At 38.5% G+C, this 22,354-nt stretch overlaps 1 protein-coding gene across 1 annotated transcript in view; it reads right to left on the bottom strand.

Moving 5' to 3' along the window:
- Positions 1-234: 234 nt before the first annotated feature.
- The window catches only part of LOC120523037 (E3 ubiquitin-protein ligase RNF149-like), a 93,848-nt gene continuing 71,728 nt past the window's right edge, over positions 235-22,354 (bottom strand). The window contains exons 3-7 of the mRNA XM_039743976.1: positions 20,575-20,643; positions 16,855-16,937; positions 12,187-12,283; positions 6,924-7,116; positions 235-3,318 (exon numbers count right to left, since the gene is read on the bottom strand). Coding sequence (XP_039599910.1) covers positions 3,248-3,318; positions 6,924-7,116; positions 12,187-12,283; positions 16,855-16,937; positions 20,575-20,643 — 513 coding nt within the window. The 3' untranslated portion in view covers positions 235-3,247. The remainder of the gene's footprint in view (positions 3,319-6,923; positions 7,117-12,186; positions 12,284-16,854; positions 16,938-20,574; positions 20,644-22,354) is intronic.

Here is a 22,354-nt window from a genome sequence, read left to right as displayed (position 1 = left end):
TGATATGGCCTGTACTCATATCACATTCCTCTGGCCCGTTTACAGGAGGTGAGGGGATGTTGAGAGTATCCTGGGACACACACGGGCTGCGTGAGTCACTACTGGGGTGCTGGTGACGTTTACAACTTGTCAGTTTTAATGTCACAATCTTTTACAGCCCTCTTCTGTCCATCCAATCGGCTTAAAAAAAGCATTGCATTTGAATGCAAATATTACTGCAGAACAACATAAAAATTAGTAAGAACTTTTCATATTTTAATGCATATTTTCCAAAAATAACACAGTCTTTTGTTAAGCAATACATTAGTCGTTGTAGGCTACAAACAAAATGATGTTTGATGTCCCATTTCAGCAGTAGGAGTTGTGCTTGTGATGTGAACACCTAAACCAGAGAGTCGAACACAAAACTGGACAGCACACGGACATTAGCTAGGAAAAGGTCAAGTCTACTCTCGCTCATCTGAGGGCCTGGCAGGATCTCCGTCAAGGCCACTGGCCATTTTTATAGATTTTTGATTATTTGGAATGTTTGTCCAAATGCTCATTTTTTTTTTCCTCAAAGTGACACACAGTATTCTCAAAATCTCTCCAATGTACCTTTCTATTAATAGGGCATTGCATCACAAACGTTACGTTTGCCAAATATTTCTTTGAAACGTGAACATTTTGTTAACAAAGAAGAACTACTTCTTGCCAGCACTGGTCTGCCATGTTGTCTCTAGCTGTCCTCTCACACTTGCCAAATGACTTTTAAGATCAGAAATGCAACTTGGCAGATGAACTGTCCAAAAAAAAAAAAATTATTAGGCCATTTTTTTTTTGCTTTTAAACAAACATACATTACAAAAATGTTGAGTTTTGAAGTGTGAAATAGAAGAAGAAAAAGAACTGGTCACTAAACCACAACTATGCTGGTTCATCCATCCATCCATTATCCAACCCGCTATATCCTAACTATAGTGTCATGGGGGGGTCAACTGGCTGTTTAAAAAAATTATATATAAGTGCCTTGGGATGGTGTTTGGTACAGAAAGGCACAATTTAAAATAAAGTCTGGTTGTTTAATTTATGAAGCAGTTTGAGTCAGCCAGAAAAAGCACAATGCATTTAATAAGGTATATAACGATGACCTCATTTAACTGTAAACATGATTTAACTGTGCTTTAGTCATTGTAATGTTGATTTCTAAATTAAATTGATGTTTCCCTATACAGGGCAGCACGACGGTGTAACGATCAGCACAGACTTGGAATCCCATCCCAGTTATCACCCACGTAGAGTGTGCACGTTCGCCCATGTCTTTCTTTCCCAGGTACTCCATTTTGTTCTTCTCATAACCCACACTGGTGACTCCAGACTGGCTTTGTGGGATGCAGTCTAGCTGTGCCTACAAGTGCGTGCCATGCTGGCCTGCCTCCCTGTCATCTTGCTTTGTGAATGATGCTGCCCAGACTGATTCCAGCCCTGTGGTTGACATTAGATTCATCATTTTATACTACCAGTAGGTATAAAATATAATTTTGGGTGTCAACACTGACCCCATTACATGTTTAAATGTGCCCACATTTCACAAAGGTAAATTCACCTTAAGGAATATGTCGTCTGGTAACAGCCAACCAGGTCATGCATATTATTATTATTAATATTTTAACACTGATTTGATAGTCAGACTCGGTGGAACTGGTATATGTGGAATTGACAAAAGAAAAAAGAAAAAGTGCATTTTCAAGCTTATCTCTAGCAAAGGTGCCTTCACCAGGACTGCAGGGGTGACTTTGAAATTTAAACTTTTTCTTTCTGCCTTTATATCCTGTTTTTTTATACTGTTAGTTACAGGATATGCATTCACTGTAATGCCAACAGAAATAATTATTTTGGCCAAACCTAACAAATCAAGTCCTTCTGAATTTATCTCCCAATATTCACTGACGTGATGCAGAATGTAACAACTGCTGCATGTTTTGGATGAAAGGTTCCAGAGTCACAAGGTTTGTGGGTAACATGCTGAGATTTTGTAAAGTCAGAGATCCATCTTCGCTTCTAACATTTCACAGGGCAACTCTTGACAATGTGCAGAGCAAAGAAAGTCCGTGCTGGAAGACTGCTGAAAAGCAACAGGAATGAAATGTCAGTGTAAGACTGGCCATCAGCTCGTCCCACTTCTCCATTTCTGTCAAAAGGTGGAGCTTACATCTCAGCAACTCCTCATCTGGTCTCGATGGAACTTTTAACTAAGATTTAATGTTGTCTTCCCACATAACTCATCACATTTGGAAATTATGAGTTTCCCACGTTAATTAGTTTTTTTTTGTCTTGTGATAAAAAGGAGGAACATTCAGATATGAGAAACCTGGCAACTGGTAAGCATTCTGCCAACCTCCACATGTTGCACTGTGAGAAACAAAATGGGAGAGGCTAAGGGTAGTGCTGGTCTAGCACAGGATGCATCACTGCAGTTATTAAAGTATAAAAATGCAAGTAGCAAAGGTACCAAACGTGCTACCATTCACTATCTTATATGGAAGCCTTAAGGAAACAGTTTGGTAGCAGGAATATTTCCTATACTAGTGCTGAGCAGATCCTGAAGATGAATAGGTGGCCAGGGGAATGGGACTACTGAAGAAGGAAAAACTGAATGCTGAATGAGGTAGCGTTGAAGTTTTATCGGTTTGCTCTGGATCCTAGTACACAAGGGCAGCCAAAGCCATTTTCACTTGAAGTCCTGACAATTCCATCACACGGCAATGAATGGGATCTGTAAACTCTTGAATGGTGCTGCTGAACTCTCTGAGCAGAGGTTTCCATTAAAAAACTCTGAGCACATGGTAAAATTCTATGCTTGTCGGGAAGGACTGCCATTTGCAAACTGCCTGTCCTACAAGTCAAGCCCCGTCTGCTGAAGCTGTAATTGTTAATGATTTAGCAATCCGCTCCCACCCAGTCTGATCTTACCCAGATGAACACTCGACAGTCTTTACTGCGAAATGGCTAACTACAGTATAAACAGAAAGAGACTGCCTACACAGAAAGTGACATTCTTGGTTTACTTTACTGCAGGTAAACCTAGTTCTGCTCAAAACTATTCTAATCTCAGCATTTTGAAATAGAATATTTCTTTGAAAGGTGGCATTACATAAAATATATTTTTATATATTATTTGGAGTATCTTGACACCAGACCACAATGTCTTTTAAGTTACAAGTAAACTGGGACACGACACGATCAGGCCCTCATGTGTCACCAGTACTCAGCAGCAGCCTGTGTTGTCCACTGTCGGCAGACCCTTGTCACGTTTCATCTCACATCTCTGATTCTCATCTGCAAAAGAATTAAAATAAAAGAGTGTAATTAACATTCATTTGCCAACCACAAAATATGTTGTCCTCCCACACTTGAAGCCATTCTTAGCAAGTTTACCATTATTATAGGGAATAACACAAATACATCTGAAGAATGTAACTTTGTCTAACCTGAGCATTTCATAATCAACAATGAAATTCTACACTTGCATGTCATCCCAAAAATCAGTTTACATTTATAAAGTTGAATCCACTATAGAAAACCTCCTGAGTCCTTCAACCTCGCTTGTTGACACCATTATTCAAAAGATTCACCATGCCTCAGTCTTCGCAGAGTTTGAACTAAAAATCTCCTGATACTTGATGAAGTCAGGAGGACCAACCAATATGCTTCACTGAGCAATGCTCTTGTTTTCTTTGTGATGTCATTAGGTTTCATTCTGGTTGGAGTTCAAATCTTTGTTTTAATGTCGTCTTTGTTCATTTCTGATTCTGTAGTTTTTATTAATTTTTACTCGTATTTATTTGCATTTTTGTTTGTATTTGATTTTTGTCTATATATCAATGGCTTTGTTACATACAGTATGTGCCTTGTCTTTCATAGGTTATACAAGTGAGGTAACACACAGGACTTTTGCCATCCATCAATATGTGTAAGACCAGAGAATATACAAGTGAAATGAGACCCTAAGAGGTGGGACCACCTGCCCATCACTGCCCGGGACTGCCCTCAGCCCTATAAAAACGAGGGATTCCCACTGTTCTTGGTGGTCCATCTTGAATGCGCTAGGGAGTTGGTGAGTGTTCTTATGTTCTATTGTGCTCTGAATTCTGACCATTCTTTGGATTCCGTCCTGGGATTGGTTGCATTTGGAATTGTCTTTTGTAAGCATTGTATGTCATTTGTCCTCTTTGCAGTTTCAAACAGAAAAATAACTTTTTATGAAATGAATCTTTAAATATCCTGCATTTGCTCTTGCATCTAGCAGGGGTTTGACAGTAAACCCACCCGCAAGCCAGTGGGCATTTCTGGAACTGTTTGGGATTACATGCTTGGGAACTCTTATGTGGCATAACCTTGACTCAATTTATGATAAACTTTTGTTTCAAATGACCACAAATACTCATTTTCAATCTGAATTCCAGTAATGTTTAGCAAGCTCTAATTGCTGATATTTGTGATTTAATGTCAACAGAGGCTTCTGCTTGGCAAGTCTGCCAAATAGTTTGGTTCCATGTAGGTGGTGTCTAATTGTAGTTTTCAAGATTCGACTCCAGGACGCAATCAACTCCTGCCACTGTTCAACTGTGATCCTTGGAGAAAGCTTGCCTCTTAAACCTCACTGTGCATGGAGGCAAAGCAGTCTTGTGTACTCGTGCAGGCAGATTTGTCACAGCTCCAGTCAATTGAAACTTCTTAATTATTGCTTTTATAGTGGAAATAGGGATGTTTACAAAGACCTGACCTTTTGTCTCATTTCACTTGTGTTTTCTCTGGTATTACACATTTTGATGGATGACTAAAGGGTTTTTGTTGTGAGTGTTACCTCACGTTTCTAACCCAGTGAACCATAGTCATGTATCCCCACTTAAGAGTTCCTGAAGGCTCAAGTGTGTAATTAAAAGATGGAAGATATGTGTTAACTGAATATTCACAAGAATTTGGGTCTTCTCTTACATAAACTGAAGTTATGTATTTTAACAAATTCTCGTTTATTATGACTGTACAGCACGGGTGTCAAACTCCAGTCCTGGAGGGCTGCAGTGGCTTCAGGTTCATTCTTACCATTTTCTTTATTAGTGACCAGTTTTTGCTGCTGATTATTTTTTGCCTTAGTTTTAACTAACTTGACTCAGGCCCCCTTAGTTGTTTCTTTATCCTTACTTAGCAGCCAAACAATAAAGAGACACAAAACAAGCCACCACATGACCAGCTAACCTGTGCCCATCACATAATATCTGAAAATAAAGAAAGGTGTTGGTCTCAGTAAGGTTGATCTCTCAGGTCACCAAAACATTTTGACAGTGTTCTTAGGAAAAAAAAGAAAAATCAACTGTTTTGGAAATGTCTGCTGTGGCAGAATGAGAGCAGCAACAAGCCATGGAATTAAATAACGGGTTTAATTAATATCAAGAAGAAGCTTCTCATTAAGAAACCGATTGGAGTGAAATTGGTTGCAGTTTGAAGACCCAATTTAGCTTGTAATCTGTTGGCTCATTTCACATCTCATTTCTGATTGGCTGTCATTTAATGAAGAAAAGAATCAATTCAGAGCACTGAATCCTTAAAGACAGGGCTATTACAATGAAGGGAAAAGAAGATAATTAGCAGTGCAAACTGGTCACCAGTTAAGAAAAGGTTTAGAATGAAAACCTGCAGCCACTGCGGCCCTCCAGGCCCGGAGTTCGACACCCCTGCTCTTGACAGACTAACATGTTCTATGTGGGTTGGACTTGCAAATTAAAGTTTCAGTGAATTCTGTACACATTATACTTGTACTACTGCTACTTCTACCTTTGTAGATTTTAATTGTGACTTCAGTTTATCCCAGCACAGCTCACTGACCTGATGTCCGGATTTACTACTGCCTTCTAATTACCCCGGTGTTATTCTATCCTGTGATGGGCTAACATTTCAATCAGGGATATGTCAAGGTATATGTCAAGTCAATCCTAAACAGGAAAGTGCACTTCCACAAATTGGTGGCAAAAACATGAATAATAAGAGGAACTTAATTCCTTAACACTAGAATCCCCATAGTCTGTGAAAATATTCATAATGCCGGGCCATCTCCATTTTACTCACACCTCCTCATTACTGCACATTGATAGCGCCTTGGTTTTGTAAATGTGTCAATCGACTGCAAAACAATTCCAGACACCGCACTATAAACCGACTTCAGCTTATGAGTATTTCGTGTCTGACTTCAGCTTCCTTGGTGTGGGGTGGGATAACAGGCTGCCTGCCCACGGCCGATTGACACATTAGCAAAACAAAGGCGCTATTGGTGCACAGTTAATGCAGTGATGAGGAGGTGCGAGTAAAATTAAGAATTCCCGGCATTACGAATATTTTAACAGGCTTCAGGGATTCTAGTATTAACCTAATTATTTTAGAATTTTCAGCTGCTTGTATTGATTTATCTTCTCCATCCAATGTATCATCGTTATAAAAAGGAACTACAGTTATCAAAAATCATTTATTTTGCTCTGATTGGGATGTGTAGGGTGGCATGTCACTAGCGCAGAACCCCCCCCCCTTGTGCTCTCTGCTTCTTTTCTTGGCCATCTCAGGATGGGTCTGGTGATGCCGGCAGGTTGAGGAGTTTATATTTTATTGTGATGTTATATTTCTTTTTATTGCTAATGTCTCCTTTGGCTATGATATATTGTTTAACATTATTAAGGAAGAAATCACTCAAAGTGAATCAACTGAATTAAATACAAAACTCTAACATTGACTTAAAAATTATGGATTGTCGATGAAAAAATAAAAACTAAAAGATAGCTTAATAGCATAATTGGCTAAAATGCGGCTTGAACATTTTAGTGTTTTTGCACTATTCCCTACAGTTGCTACAATTCCCAGCACACTGACAAGGCAGATGCCATGTCAGTCCTTACCAAGTAAAGCTACTGACTCCTCTGCCTCTTCCACAGGCTCCCTTTCCAGTTGTGCCTCCTGCTGGGATGGTGTGCTGCTGGTACTAGCCTCGTTATCTGCATCTTCTTGCAGGGATGCGCTAACGCTGCCAATGGTCACGCTGTCTTGCAAGGAATCTGGGATGGCCACTTCAAGAACCTCTTCCGTGTCCACCTGGAAAAACGGTATGAATGGAGCTCAATACTAGAAACTCTAAAATGACTAAAATATAGTAGAATGAAATCAGGAATCTGAACTCATTCACAACATAAGGAAAGCTGATATCTGTGGCTGTAATAAACTAGTCACAACTTTTTAAGGATCATTTCTTTTGACCTGTGCCTATGCAATAATAATATTAAATATGTACTTGTGTTTCTGCGATGAATAGTTAGTAGAGTTTATATATATCCATACATTCCAATTCTGAAAATGGAAACCAAAATACACTTTTGCTCCCGTTACCATAAACACATAATTTTGTGTACTGAAAATCAACTAATTTCATTGCAATGCATCCCAGCCTGGGTCCCCGGTGTGTGCCTCAGGGAAGGGGCAGGCAAGCTGGGTCAGGACTGGCAGAGATAGGGAGGAATTGGACAAATGTGTCGAAACCTCTTCTCTCATATACAGTAATCGCTCCTCGATCACGGGGGTTGCGTTCCAGAACCCCCCGCGATAGGTGAAAATCCGCGAAGTAGAAACCATATGTTTGTATGGTTATTTTTATATATTTTAAGCCCTTATACTAATAATTATTTGTTAAGGATCTCTTTGTATACCACATTGTAAGTTCGGCCCTCCGATTGTAATATGACCAAGCTGTGCGCTGAGCTTACTCTTGAGCATGCTACGTACAGTTGGCCATGTGAACAGTAATCTTGTTTCAAATCTCACAGCTTGGATTGCTGCTGTCATAATCAGATTGAGTTTCATGGTTTGTTGCAATTACGACAGTATTTGTAGGACTTGTGTTGAAGAGACATTCGGCATCTGTCAAGCATTGTAAGTATACAACCGGTTTCATCGATAACTTCACATCCAGCTTTTGAGAGTTTAAACAGCTTTTGAGAGTTTAAACATTCATAAACATCAAAGTGTCCACTACTGAAATCGTCACCTGTGAATCTAAGACGTTTCAAAGACATTGGCGGTTGTCGAAAGGTGTAAAATATTTGGCCATTTCGGTACACTTCCCAGTCATTCAATACATAAGACAGAATGTTCCTCCGGATATCCAGAGTGAGCCAGATATGACCGTGCAATATGTAACACAGAGAATGGAAAAGGTAGGTGCCATCTCCAGGCATGGAAACCACTCGGTAAGTGACAGTTCTTTGATCGATGGTGATCACCTCGATAGACATGTTAGTGGGGATACGGTTGGAACGATAAAGGAAATGGGTACCTGAACAATGTAAAGTAAGTCTAAAATACCTACACAATAACTATAATTGTAATAAATGAACAATAAAACATCGGAGAAGCCGTGGATTAAATAAAAAGGCTGTAGTTATCAGCAGGGAGACGTGAATCCCGTGGCGAAGCAAGCAAGGAAGGGAATGTAGAGACTGGAGCGACGGACGGCCTTATATAGGCAGGCAGCCAATAATGTGGGAGGCGTTAGGATGGGGGACCCAACGCCTCCTCACACAGTGACCGAGCTGCAGGCTATGAACGTATATATGTATGTAAGTAGGATTCAGTTAGCATTGAGAACCCGCGTACCAAATTTCTTGAAGATAGGCTCATAAGTAACAAAGACCAATGAAAAGTTCAATATGGCGGCTGACAGTGGCATCATACCACCGAAATAAGTACGTACATTGGTTTCGGTTAGCGCAGGGAAGCCGCCTACCAAATTTCGTGAAGATTGGGCCATAAATAAGAAAGTTCAACATGGTGGACGTTGTCGACTGTTATGACCGTTACGCGTAGAATTTCAAAATGAAACCTGCTTAACTTTTGTAAGTAAACTGTAAGGAATGAGCCTGCCAAATTTCAGCCTTCTACGTACACGGGAAGTCGGAGAATTAGTGACATTGGAAACTTCAATATGGCGGCCGACAGTGGCGTCATACCACTGAAATAAGTACGTACATCGGTTTTGGTTAGCGCAGAGAAGCCGCCTACCAAATTTCATGAAGATGGGGCCATAAATAAGAAAGTTCAACATGGCGGACGTTGTCAACCGTTATGACTGTTACATGTAGAATTTCAAAATGAAACCTGCTTAACTTTTGTAAGTAAGCTGTAAGGAATAAGCCTGCCAAATTTCAGCCTTCTACCTACACGAGAAGTTGGAGAATTAGTGATGAGTGAGTCAGTGAGGGCTTTGCCTTTTATTAGTATAGATCTAATATTTTCGAAGTTAGAGCATTGAAAACCTGTTTACGACCTTCTAAATACGTTTTTTAACATTATTAGAGCCCTCTAGACATTAAATAACACCCTTTAGTCAAAAGTTTAAACTGTGCTCCATGACAAGACAGAGATGACCGTTCTTTCTCACAATTAAAAGAATGCAAACATATCTTCCTCTTCAAAAGAGTGCACGTCAGGAGCAGAGAATGTCAGAGAGAGAGAGTGAAATGTAAACAATCAAAAATCAATAGGGCTGTTGGGCTTTTAAGTATACGAAGCACCCGCGTTAAAGCGGCCGCAATGAAGGGATCAATGTGAAGGTAGTCTTTCAGCATTTTTTACAGGAGCGTCTGTATCTTCTAAGCAAACAGCCACTGTGCAAACAGCCCCTCTGCTCACAACCCCTCAATCAGGAGCAGAGAATGTCAGAGAGAGAGAGAGAGACAGAGAAAAGCAAACAATCAAAAATCAATACGGGCTGTTAGAGCTTTGAAGTGTGTGAAGCACCACGCGGGAAGCATATCGTATATCATTGAGGTGTTTTATTTAATACGTGCTCTGATTGGGTAGCTTCTCAGCCATCTGCCAATAGCGTCCCTTGTATGAAATCAACTGGGCAAACAAACTGAGGAAGCATGTACCATAAATTAAAAGACCCATTGTCCGCAGAAATCCACGAACCAGCGAAAAATCCGTGATATATATTTAGATGTGCTTACATTTAAAATCCGCAATGGAGTGAAGCTGCAAAAGTTGAAGCGCAATATAGTGAGGGATCACTGTACTCGATGCTCAGTAATGAACTTTCTGCAGTTTCGTTTAAGGAAATCTTATTTTTATGACTTTTCATTTCATCTACAGAGTAGTTGTCCAGTTTGATTGTATTTTTGTCACTCTGCGAGATACCACAAAAGACTGCAGTAGGGCTAACCTTAGGACCTTATTAAAATATCCAATCTGTAGTAGTGACAGATGATGTGTACAAAGGGCAGGGACTTGCTTTGTGCAAGCTTCTGACGTATACTGACTAGGAATTCCTCTTTTGTAGGGAACAATCACAAGTTTTGGTCCCAATCACGAATGAGTTGAACAGCTTACCCTACACACCCATCAGTGCAGCACAGACCTGGTATTGCTCAATCTCATGTATTGCTGCTTTGAGATAGGCCTCTCAGAATTTTTTTTCCCCATATTGCATGGCCGCAAATGGGCCTAATTAGTCTGTAAGTATCACAAAATAGGTTACTTTTATCATTTTGGATAAGTGAACCTGCAGAAATGGAATCCCTAGAGAGCAAGGATTTACTGTTAAGTGGACAGACTCTGCTGGTTGATCAAGTACTGCTTGTCCTGTAATACTTGATCCCAAACAGTCCCCCCCGACTAATGTTTACTCGGTTAGGCTGACCTCTTTTTTTTTTTTTTTTAAGTCGCTTTGGACAAAAACAAACTGCTAAGCAAAAAAAAGTTTACCAAAATTCTTTTGATTTTCAGACATAGCGAACATCTGAGCCTGGTATGGGTATGGCCTGACCTAGAGTTAGAGGCACTGATATGTGGATCTTTCCACAAGCTCATCCTTTTGTTGGGTATCAAAATGGATAAATCGGTATCATTTTAACATTATGAGGCATATTGTCATGCATGTTTAATTGGAGACCTTGATATTTGCATTTTTGTTGACTTTGCACTTTAGGTCCATTTTTGAGAGCTTTACAGTACAGTCCTTTTATTTTCCCTATATTTTATAAGTAAATGGTATGCCTCAAGGACTCTAAGTCTTCACTTTAGATGCTCAGGTAGATGTTTTGTAAAACTGTAACAAATTAGGCTTTAGAATTGAGATAGACTGAAGGATCTGAATTTTCAGATTAAAATTATTTTTACAAAATAATTAAATAACAAAGCTTTTCCTTTACCCTAAAATATAGGATTTTAATTGTTTCAGCATGACAAGCAGTACAGAGAGTGAAATAAACAGAAGATTGGTTGTTTCAAATGCCACTAATTTATTCTGTCCCTTTTATACATTAAGCATAAAAATCCTACAAAAAGTCAAGCGAGGATAAAAATGAAATAATGTTTGTGTTAAAGATGAGATTATAATCTATTGTGCAAAAGCTAAATTTGAAAAACAATTTTGGTTTAAAATACTTCTTGCAATGTGTTGTTTATTCACAGAGGCAAAAATAACATTAGGAAACATGATTTTGTGCTCTAGCTATTTTTTAAAAAGTACATAATGTGCAACATATTGCATAATTCATAAACCACAAGTACAGTCTTGGAAGGCAGTTTTCTGTATATTACAAGTGAACTGCATCATTGTCAGAAATGTCTGAAAATAAGTGTACCTCTCTTCTGCTTAAGAAACTGACAACAACAACAACCACACCATTACGTTTCATCTATTTTTGGGGCTACACTAAAATACACAAAAAATGAAGGACACATTTCCTGTAAATTCTGTATAATAGCTAGGGGGACATATACATTTAATTAAGTGAATATAAACAAATTGAATCTTTCTGAAAACAAACTTTTAGAATAGATGATATATTGAACAAATGCATTCCATGAAGATAAAAAAAACAAAAAACAAATGCTCAGTTTTTACTTTAAGTACCATCCATCCATCCATCCATTACCCAACCTGCTATATCCTAACACAGGGTCACGGGGGTCTGCTGGAGCCAATCCAAGCCAACACAGGTTGCAAGGCAGGAAACAAACCCCGGGCAGGGCACCAGCCCAGCACAGACTTTAAGTACCACTGATGTCTCATTCATAAATAATCTGCACTAGTACAGTGCAGCCAAATTCCCTTGTTCCTTTCTTGACAGCGTGGGAATCCAAGGTCACACTCGCACTCAAACTCACCAGAAAGCCAAGAGCTTTTATAACGTCGAGTTTACACATTGGGCAGGTTCGATGATCCAGCAACCATGGATCAATACATGTGCGATGGAACACATGCCTGTAAGGAAACAGTGGAAATCAGGGTTAGGACAATTTATTACTGACACTCTGTAGACATTCAAATAACTATTTTGATATGTTCATAATGGAAAATGTCATCATTAGTAGAAAAGCACAAACTTGATCTTGAATGCTGCTTATCTAACATCATAAAAAACAACATAAACATGCTACAAAAAAAGGGAAAAAAATTTTGCTTAATCCAATTCATAGTTACAGAGGACCACGGCTGTTGAACACAAGTTCTTCCTCATTTGTAACAATTTCATGGAGAATTACAGGGGGTAGATGGAAATGATATGCAGAGTAAAGAGAAGAAAAGGCATTGTGCAACACACAACACTTATACTGTATATGATACATGATTCTGCCTTTTGCCCACCGGTAGGTTCTGACTTCTCACAACATCAGTGAATGAATGACAGCCACATGATGTAATTGGATCAATAAGCTTCAGTCCTGGTCATTGGAAAGTAGGAAATTCCACTTAAATTTCATTACACTTGCCAACCCTAGTGATGATTATGCAAGTAATGATGATATACATTTTAAAATGGTGTATGACAATGTATTCTGTTCATCCATTTACATATTTGGCAGACGCCTTTGTACCAGGCAACTTGCAGCATTTATGAGACAATTGGTTTCATTTCTCTCGTTTTTTTCCAATTGGAGCCCAGGCAGGTCAAGGGACTTGCTGATGGAAGCGCGGTGTCAGTAGCAGGATTTGATACCCACAACCTCAGGGTTTGAGGTCCAAAGCCTTAACCACCACCCCACACTGCCTAGCATTTATCAAAAGCACTCCGTTCAGTTCATGGCTGCAGGGGTTGAAACCTCAGCAGGATCTAGTGCAAGACAGGAACATACCCTCTCATAAAACTAAAATGAAGCTAGAAGATGGCCTGAAATTTTAACTATCGCTTCACCCTCATTACGCAACTCTTCTGTCCTCCCTAATACTCAGCCCTTGTGGTTTCATTTCTACCATCTTCTTTTTTTATCTGTACCTTATCTGCATATCATACCAATTAATGTTGTGCTATGTCTTATTTTTGTGTGATCTTTGTTTAAAGTACTACATTAATTAACATTATTTGAACTATATAGTAAATTCCAATAATTAAAACTGGGGAAGAATGGAGACCACACTAGTTAGGGGTACAATTGTGAAGTCTCTGTAATAAAGTACGAGTATGATGCTTGTGACCCTTTGTGGGTCTGCTCTAAAATAAAAGGAACTGCATAAGAGCAGAAAGGCAGTTCTGAACACTTGGCTAAATGTATTCAGTGGTCTAGAAATGGGTCAAAGAAAATCAGCCTTAGTGTGCATATACTGTACATACGACTGGAATGGCGTGGTGTCTCTCTTCTTTTTACATTCTTTTAAATAGTTTTACTGTTTGCACAAATGTAATGCTGGATAAACTAAAGACCACCCCAATAATGGTAGTAACATTTTAAAATCACCTTCTTTAGTACGCCTTTTAAGGGACTTCCTTTTTTCCAATTGATTTCATCTTTTTGTTAATAGCTAATATACAGTATAAAGAGTTTTAAGATCTATTTCACAGCTCTTAAAAAACGTTGTGCTACAAACCACACAACCCAGATGCACATCTTATACTTTTGCGACACTAACTGGCAGGAGAATTCCACTGGCTCTTTCCCATGGTCAGTAAAACAGAACAGTATTGCAACACTTGAAACTGGAACAAATCAGTTAAATATTTTCTGGGTCAGCTGTGCTGTATTTTGCCCCAAATCATACAGCATTACTGAGCAGCTGATCCCTCTTGCCACTGAATTCCTGCTTATTTAAAAAGAAATGCAAATGCTATGATTGTTTGTAACTGTGCTGCTGTTCCCATTTTTTCTGGGAATTTTCTGTTGCTATAAATGAACTAGATAAGTCGTATATACTGGACAGTGAAACTCCAGCAGTGTGCTCTCCAATGACAGTCCAGCATGTTGGCAGGTGGTACCAGCTGGCTTGGTGCCAAAATGTTGCTGAATGAACACTGCACTGTCATTGTGCAAGAAAGCTGAAGATAAAGATTTAAAGTGTCCTCACACTTTGTTATAAATTAACATTGTAACTTTAAATGTAGTAGTTTTAGTCTGTAAAACACAAGCTTAATACATGCTTTTGTTAGCTGACTGCTGTAAATTCTAAATCCTACTATTTACTGATATGTTTATTTTTTTACTTAAGTGAAGTCTTTTACAAACCTGCTTATTTTCTTAGTTTCGCTGACAGGCAGCAGGTATGAGGAAAGCAGCGGACGCAAGGTTAAAATCAATGCTGTTTGGAATTGTTGCCTATACAGGACAATAGCACTCATAGGCCAAATCAAAGTTTCCAACAAGACTAACGTGCTGGATTTACATTTATCCAAAGCGACTTACAAAGGAGGTCAACACAATCAATTAAACATTAGTCTGGGTACTGTTTTGAAACAAGTGTGACAAGACAATGTTATAAAACTGATTATCACAACTGAAGAGCTCTAAACTAAAACAGAGCAATGCACCACTAGAAGCTACACATGAAAAGAGCCAGGATTGAGATCTGATGCCACATCGAGGTGGCATCACCAGACCTGAGTGGTCATAAGGAGCACAGCACCTCACAAGAGTCTCCAAATATATAGCCATTGACCTCAACTACTCTGTAGACCAGCATCAAGGACTTGAACTTAACTGAGTAAGTGTACCAACCTGAAAAGAGATTTTGAATCTTCTGCAGTGGATTGGTAGTGCATACAGATACCTCTACCAGGATGTCAGAGCAAACTAATATCCTCAGACATGGTTAGGGTATGCAAACTCCAAACATGCAATGATCGGGTTATGTCTAACCCCAGTTTTAAGAACTGTGCTGCTCCCTTTATTTAAATATATAATAAAAACTTACACTGTGGTACTCCAAGTTGTTATTATTATTATATTTAAGTATAAATGCTGCAGAAACATTCATAGACAAACATTAAAGTAAGTCAATTGCTTTTAAGTTTTATGTCGTAGAAACAGTATATATAAATGTATTTGTGACTAAAAGTGTGAACATTCATGCATGCTAGGCATAAATCTAACTAATGACTAACGTCAAAGAGAAAATCCGTTTTAATGTCTAACACTCATCTTAATCATTCAGTTATTTACATGTTATTTTGTACTTAATAAACCATGTCACTCACCCAACATTCACTACTTTTTATTTATGGCACAATATATCCAGTTTCCCCTCCATGATTGTCCACACTGGAGTCTTTTCTGTCTGACAGCAATTTCATGTTTGTCATTTGGTACTTGTATTAGTGTGAGATGAAATGAGAAAGTGCTGCTGAAGGAGGTCATTTCATGGTAATGCATAGTGATGACAACAAATGAACAATGAACTTCTTAAATGTTATCTGTCATATGTGTAGGTGTTCTTAGTCAGACCTGTTTGAATGGAATCATTTTCATTTTACTTGGCATTACTCTGCATACATACATACATAGATAGATAGATAGTGTGGCAGGCGGCTGGAATCCATGCCCAGCCAGGGCGCTCCTGCACACTATATTCAGGGGGAGCAGCCCTGGACTCTGCAATACCTCCCCCTGGACGCTAGATGGCCATCCCAACCCCCCAAACCCCACCACTCGGCTGGAGCAGTGCCTTGGTTTCCCATAGGGCTCCCTGGGAATTTTAGTTGGGTTCAGCCCTGTTGTGTTCCGCAGGCACTGCCAGGGGGTGCTGTGTTTGGGACTTCTGAGCCCGTGTGGGCAGCACATACATCACACCTGGAAGTGCAGCCGTAACTCGGTAATCAAGCACCTGGAGCACTTTCGGGGGAACTATAAAAGGAGCCAGCGACCATCACAAAGGGGCCAGAGTCGGGTGGAGGAGGACAAGGTTACCTGGGAGGAGTGGTGGTGCCAGAGAGAGAAAAGGAGTGCTTGGTTGTACTTGGTGTGCTTTATTTGGGACTGTGTATTGCCTGTGGGACACGGGGAAGAAAATAAATAGGTTTTGTTTATTTTACATGTGTCTCCCGTGTCCAATCTGTGTTGGGTCGGGCGCTATACAGCGTTCACTTTTACAATAGATAGATAGGAAGGAAGGATATTAACCCTGAAGAGGTAAGCCACTGGCTACAGCAACACCAAACAATTACTCTAAACACATAGTGCAGAAACAGTAACCACATAATGCAAATCAAAACACAAGTGTTAAGACGCTAAACTCTTTACACAGTGTACTGTATATGCTAATGTTTGTTATAGCCAGTAAAGATGATGTCTCATAGTAGCTCCTCTCGGCACACTGTGGTGGAGTGAGCCAGTGACTAAACCTGCTTGAGGGAAGCACATCACAAAGGGGATAGGCAGCATTAGTCATAAATGGCCTCTAGTTTTGTCTTGTCAGGTACTGCAAATTTGGTGTGGCATGCAAGACACAATGTTGTTTCTGCCGGCTACAATGACAAGTAGGCATTACCAAGAATCACTTTAGATCATCTTGTCCTACTATTGTTAACAATGACAAGTGTCATTTAAAAAAAAAAAATATATACTTACTTGCAAGGAAGAATTCTGACAACATCTTTAGGCTTATAGGTTTCAATACATACAGCACAGTTTTCCAAGTCGACATCTATTTCCTGAGATGAGACAAAAAATTAAAAAATAGATTTTATTCCCATGATAAGTATATAAAAACAAATAACACTAACAATAGTGGCTGTCAGTAATCAGTCCCCAAATGGGTGCCAGTGATCACAAATAATTGCTCTAAAAGTAAGCATTAGCGATATATCTTTATAATTTTTCCATGTAATTCCATTTAAAATGTTTTAACATATACCACATGTATTTAACAAACACATTTTCAAGATGTTGGCTGGCTAGGTTTGGAACTACTAAATATTCTGCTTCAGGATCGTTTGGTGCTTCTGTATCTTTAAGAACATATTTGTTCCAGATCACAGATAGCAATATATCTCCACTACTGTAACCCAATGGAGATACTTGCTTTCAAATTGAGATTTTAAATAATAGGAACCAGCCAAAAATAATATTAAATTGTACCAAGAACTGTATAAATAAAAGCAGGACTCGCCACCTGCACCTCTAAAACTGTCAAAGATGAATATGACAGGAAAAAAATGCAGAAGTATTCAAAAAACAAACACCACATTTAAATAAATAGGTTTTGCAAAAAATACAAATGAAGATTATTTATATTTGAATGTGTCTGATCTATGCAATCGGTCAAATCTGCAGACTACAGTGCACAAAGACTTTTTTTTTTTCTTATGAATGGGCCGTCATGCTGCTGGCATCATATGAATACATGAACATATGGCCAAATGCCAACTGTCATAAATTATGATCTTTATGCATTTAGTTTGTTTTCTGGTCTTTCAACAAAGTCTGACATATTATTTTTGATCTTCACAATATGTTGAAACAGAGTGCAGCCAAGGGTGATATCCACTGATTGAACGGTGAGGAAGGTGATTTCAGGTTCTTTAATTGCTCTGTGCTGGAGGCAGGTTGGCAATTAGAACTACCTAAGGTCAGATGAGTGCCTGCCCTCTTAAGGCATACTCAGAAAGGTACAATGAGACCAAAGATGCTCAGAGACAGCAAAGGACTGTTAGTGGCAAGCTAGGGCATGGTGTTTCAGATTGGAGAATGAATTGAGGGCATTGGGTCAACAGGGTCAACGCAGAAGACCACTGTCAAATAGAGGTACTACAGTAAATATTTTGAAGGCCTGCATTAACTCAATCTTTGGACTTCAAGATGAAAATTCAGTAAACTGACTAAAGGATGGTATAATAGGAGAAGTGTACAACCATGTGTGAAAAACCTCAGCCTAGGGGCAGGCAAGTGTGGGTGGGATGGAAAATGACATGCATGATTTACAGCCATTGGATTTTAGATGACTGCATATTCTTTGAGGCTATGTGTAACAAACAGATAGAATAATTTAAACCAGGAGGCCTAAGACATTTGCTCTTTATTAAACTTTGGGCAAGTGAGTCAATTGAGAACAGAGGATTTGATACAGTATGTTACAAACGCTAACATGTGACTCTTAAAAAATTAATTACCACAGCCCAAGAATTCAGCATTAAATAATAAACACGGTGCTATAGATTGTTTGGAAATTTCAAATTGCCGCCATTTGAGTGTGGCTGTGAACGTGAGGGTGCCTTGCAGTAGACTGGGGTTCTGTCTAGGGTTGTTTAATACTCAGAACACCCGACTTCGAATTGAATTAAGCTGGTATAAGAATTTATGTTCTGTATGTACCTTATTCTAAAAGTACATGACTGACCACGGCAGTGACAGAAATAACTGTAACCAAGAGCCTTTGAGATATTCTAACTTGGTTTAGATCTTAATGTTGTTCATCCATTCATCCATTGATTAAACTCCTTAATCCAAATATAAGGTTACATTAACTTATTTAAAAAAAATAACCAGAGTATGGAATATTGTTAATAGAGCAGAAATCACTCATTTATTGTTTCTTTAAATTCCCTATCCAGCTAAGAAGTAAATTTCTATTTTATTTTCTATGAGAGAAAATTGAAGCAATAAATTCACTATTCATCATTCTTTTTTTGGAAAAAATTAACCAAGAAAATCAAAACATCTGTAAATCATTCTTCCTTTTTTTTTAATCTGCTTCATCCAATTCAAAGTTGCAAGGAGCTTATGCTTATCCAGAAGACAAGCTAGGAATCAACCCTGGCTGGGATGCAAAGCACTACAGAAGCTGATGCAGTAACCAGGAAATGTAACTGGCACACAGCTCCCTTCTGTTCAGGGCATACTGGATATGTTCATAGGATCACAGGTTCAATGCTGTCACATATCGTGTACTGTACTTGCATGTGCTAATCAACATGCAACACATGAACAGTTCAAAGCACCTGCTATTTTAGAAAGGCTAACAGTATAATTGTAGACTCCAACCATCCTGCACAGCCTCCTTAATCTATTCCACCTCTAGCAGCCACAATACTAACAACTGCTCAAGTGTGTTTATTATATATTGTCTCATGTTGTATTCAATATATGATGTTGTATTCATTCTCTTCTTTTTGGTCTGTTGTTGATCATGTTATTACCATCTCCAGACTGTCAGACACATGCAAGTAAAAATTTTACTGTACTGTGTGTATCTGACAAATCTGAACTTCCATTTTGAACACTTTGCATATGATTTTAGCATTAAAATGTATTTAACATAGTCTTTTCTGTTTTTTTTTATGTTTAGGATTAGAATATTATTAGATAAACTTTATTAAATTGTAAATTCAGAGGCATAGTCCAACAGAAACATAAAAAAATGCAGAAACATAAAAAACAAAGATCCAGACTTACAGGAAGACTAATACAATCAATCAATCAATATATAGATAAATTAAATAAATAATAGATGTACTTTGTGCAGAAATAGCAAAACAATCTTAAGGAGCTTAACAGTGAAATCCATGTGACTGTCATCAACAAATGCCTTGTTTTTTATGTTTACTGACTTAGTTTTATGATGCATGCAAAATTAATTTTCATTAATGTCACTAGGCATTCACCGATTCCTGTCATGTTGAAAACCATTTCATATTGTTTTAGAATCCAAAAAAAGGACATGTACATCACGGTAAATTTACAAAGGGATGCAGATGCACATCTTATGATGCTCAATAACACTTTTAAATTAAAAATAATAAAGTCTCAGGTTATTCTGTTTATACATTTTTCAAACTAATGTCCACATATTAAATTCATTTCATAAAATGAATTCTGCCTCTACAGTATCTATTGCATTTTTACAGTACAGTGAAGCAGAAGGCCTTGCAATTCCCAGCTTCCAGTAGATCTTTACATGAGCTCTAGTAAACGCCATGACCACGCAGTGACGAACAAATCGAACCTCCCAAGAAATAAAAACATTCGGGCTGCCAACCATGTGGTCTGACACCTGAAAGAGGGCCATCACAATACTGCACGTTGTGCTTTAATGATATTGTCTGGCTTTCTTTGTCTGTTTCACATGGATGATCAGATTGTCTTTGGTCATAATATTGCAAAAGAAAATTACAAAAGAAAGAATTTTGATTTGAAACTGAAAACAGGTGAAATATTCTCTGATCAATTGTTCAGTAAAAAGAGTTTTACCAATACACAATTTTCACAAAAGCAAATGACAAATACTTAATTTACTGTTTAATCTGAATTTTAACAAATAAATGATCTAGTTACTCAATCAGATCCATTTACCTTGTCTCCTCTCTTAACAGTGTGCAGCAGGAGCTGGCTGATAGCTTTTTTGGTTTCCTTTCTGTTGTTCTGGAAAAGAGAATTATGACAAATTCATTATAAATCTGAACTGCTGAAGATGTTGCAATATTTGACTTAGTTTTGCAAATCACTGACTACTTATGATAAACTATAATTTGAGATACAACATTCATCATTTTTTAAAAAATAGCAAAACATGATCCTCTTAACTGATGTGCAATAGTGAATTAAGACTAATTAAAAAGATTCAAATATCCTCTTGGGCACAAAACAGAAGGTGTCACATGATATTTTATACCCAGAGTGTAAACAGCTTGACAGACAACTCACCATTGAGAAACTGACAAGTCACACACAGCTACAGTACACACAAAAGCTAATTCAGTAATGCAAATTCTGTGAAAATATCAGGCTACAAAAAGAATTAAACATCTCAAAATGTTGCAACTCGATAGTCAAAAATCAGGCAAAAATGTTTGATTACAAGCAACACAGAAAGACTTGGTCAAAAAAATAAATGAGAATTCAGTAATCGAAGACATAAAGCTCAAAGGAGTTTGGAGGCTCAGTGACTGTGCAATGAATGCAGTCAGGAGCCTGTTTCAGCATACTATGTTGATAAATGTCAATACACCTCAAATTTAGAGCTGCACTTAATATCTGGTCTACCTCAAGTGCCCTTTTCCTGAACTAGGCATTTGTGTTTCAGTAAGACTGCATTCTAAATTTAAAAGAAGAGCTTTAGTGCTAGCCCTAATTACAGGCCTTCTCTCAATCACAAGGGTGTCTGCGTCTAATGTCCCATAGCCAAGTGATGCAATGGATTTGTTCAGTTTTTGCACCTGAATATGGCTTCTAGAAACTTGGGTACTTCTACTATGACATCAAAAGAATGTTGACAAATGAATAAGTGTTGTGTAAATCTCTTTTAGGAAAGCAAAAATCACTTTCTTTATCAACTGGATTGAGTTTGGATAATAGAAGAATGGAAAAACTGAATCTTTTGTGATGGGCGGCCTTGTCCTGGCCCTCAAGGCCCGCAGGGAGTTGGTACAACCCTGTTGGGTTCCATGGGGGTTGCCAGGTGGAGCTATAGAGCCCTACAGTGGACTTGTGCCACATCTGTGAATGATACCAGGTAATGCTGAAAGGCCACCTTAAGCACTCCCAGGCGCTGAATAAAAGGAAGTGGACAAAGCTTACCGGGAGAGGAGTGGAGGAGGAGAAAAGACGGAGAAAGAGAAGAAAGGAAAAGGACTGTGCTCTTGTGGGGAGTGAAGAAAGCGCTTCCCCATCTGTAAATAAATGTGTGCTATGTGGAGAATCTTGTGTCCTGCCTATTTGTGTCGGGTTAGGACGGCTGTATGTGCCCCGTTGATCCACACTTTCTACACTTTTTTTGTGATTTTGTTCAACTAAAACAGCATGAGATAGAAGAACAGGGCTGTGTATTTAATAAACTTTATACTCCTATAAATAAACTGAGTATAAAACACAATAATACTAGGGGGCTACTCTCAGTCTCTGGTACACTTTCAGCCTATAAAAAGCAGATCATGCTTGCCATGTTTACTCCTAGAAAACAAGAGATACTGATTAATTAGGGCCAAAACTCTACCATGGTGCCTAGAGACAAACCATGATTCCAAATGTGTGGTGAAAGCTGTAAAGCTAAACTAAACAAAATTATCACAAAAATGCAGATGCTTATTGACTTTCCCTTGCAAATATATACACTCGCCAGCCATACTATTAGGTA

The sequence above is a fragment of the Polypterus senegalus genome, chromosome 2, assembly GCF_016835505.1.
Source record: "Polypterus senegalus isolate Bchr_013 chromosome 2, ASM1683550v1, whole genome shotgun sequence".
Classification (NCBI taxonomy): domain Eukaryota; kingdom Metazoa; phylum Chordata; class Cladistia; order Polypteriformes; family Polypteridae; genus Polypterus; species Polypterus senegalus.
The sequence above is the reverse complement of the archived record's forward strand: the minus strand, read 5'-3'. Positions and strand labels throughout refer to the sequence as shown.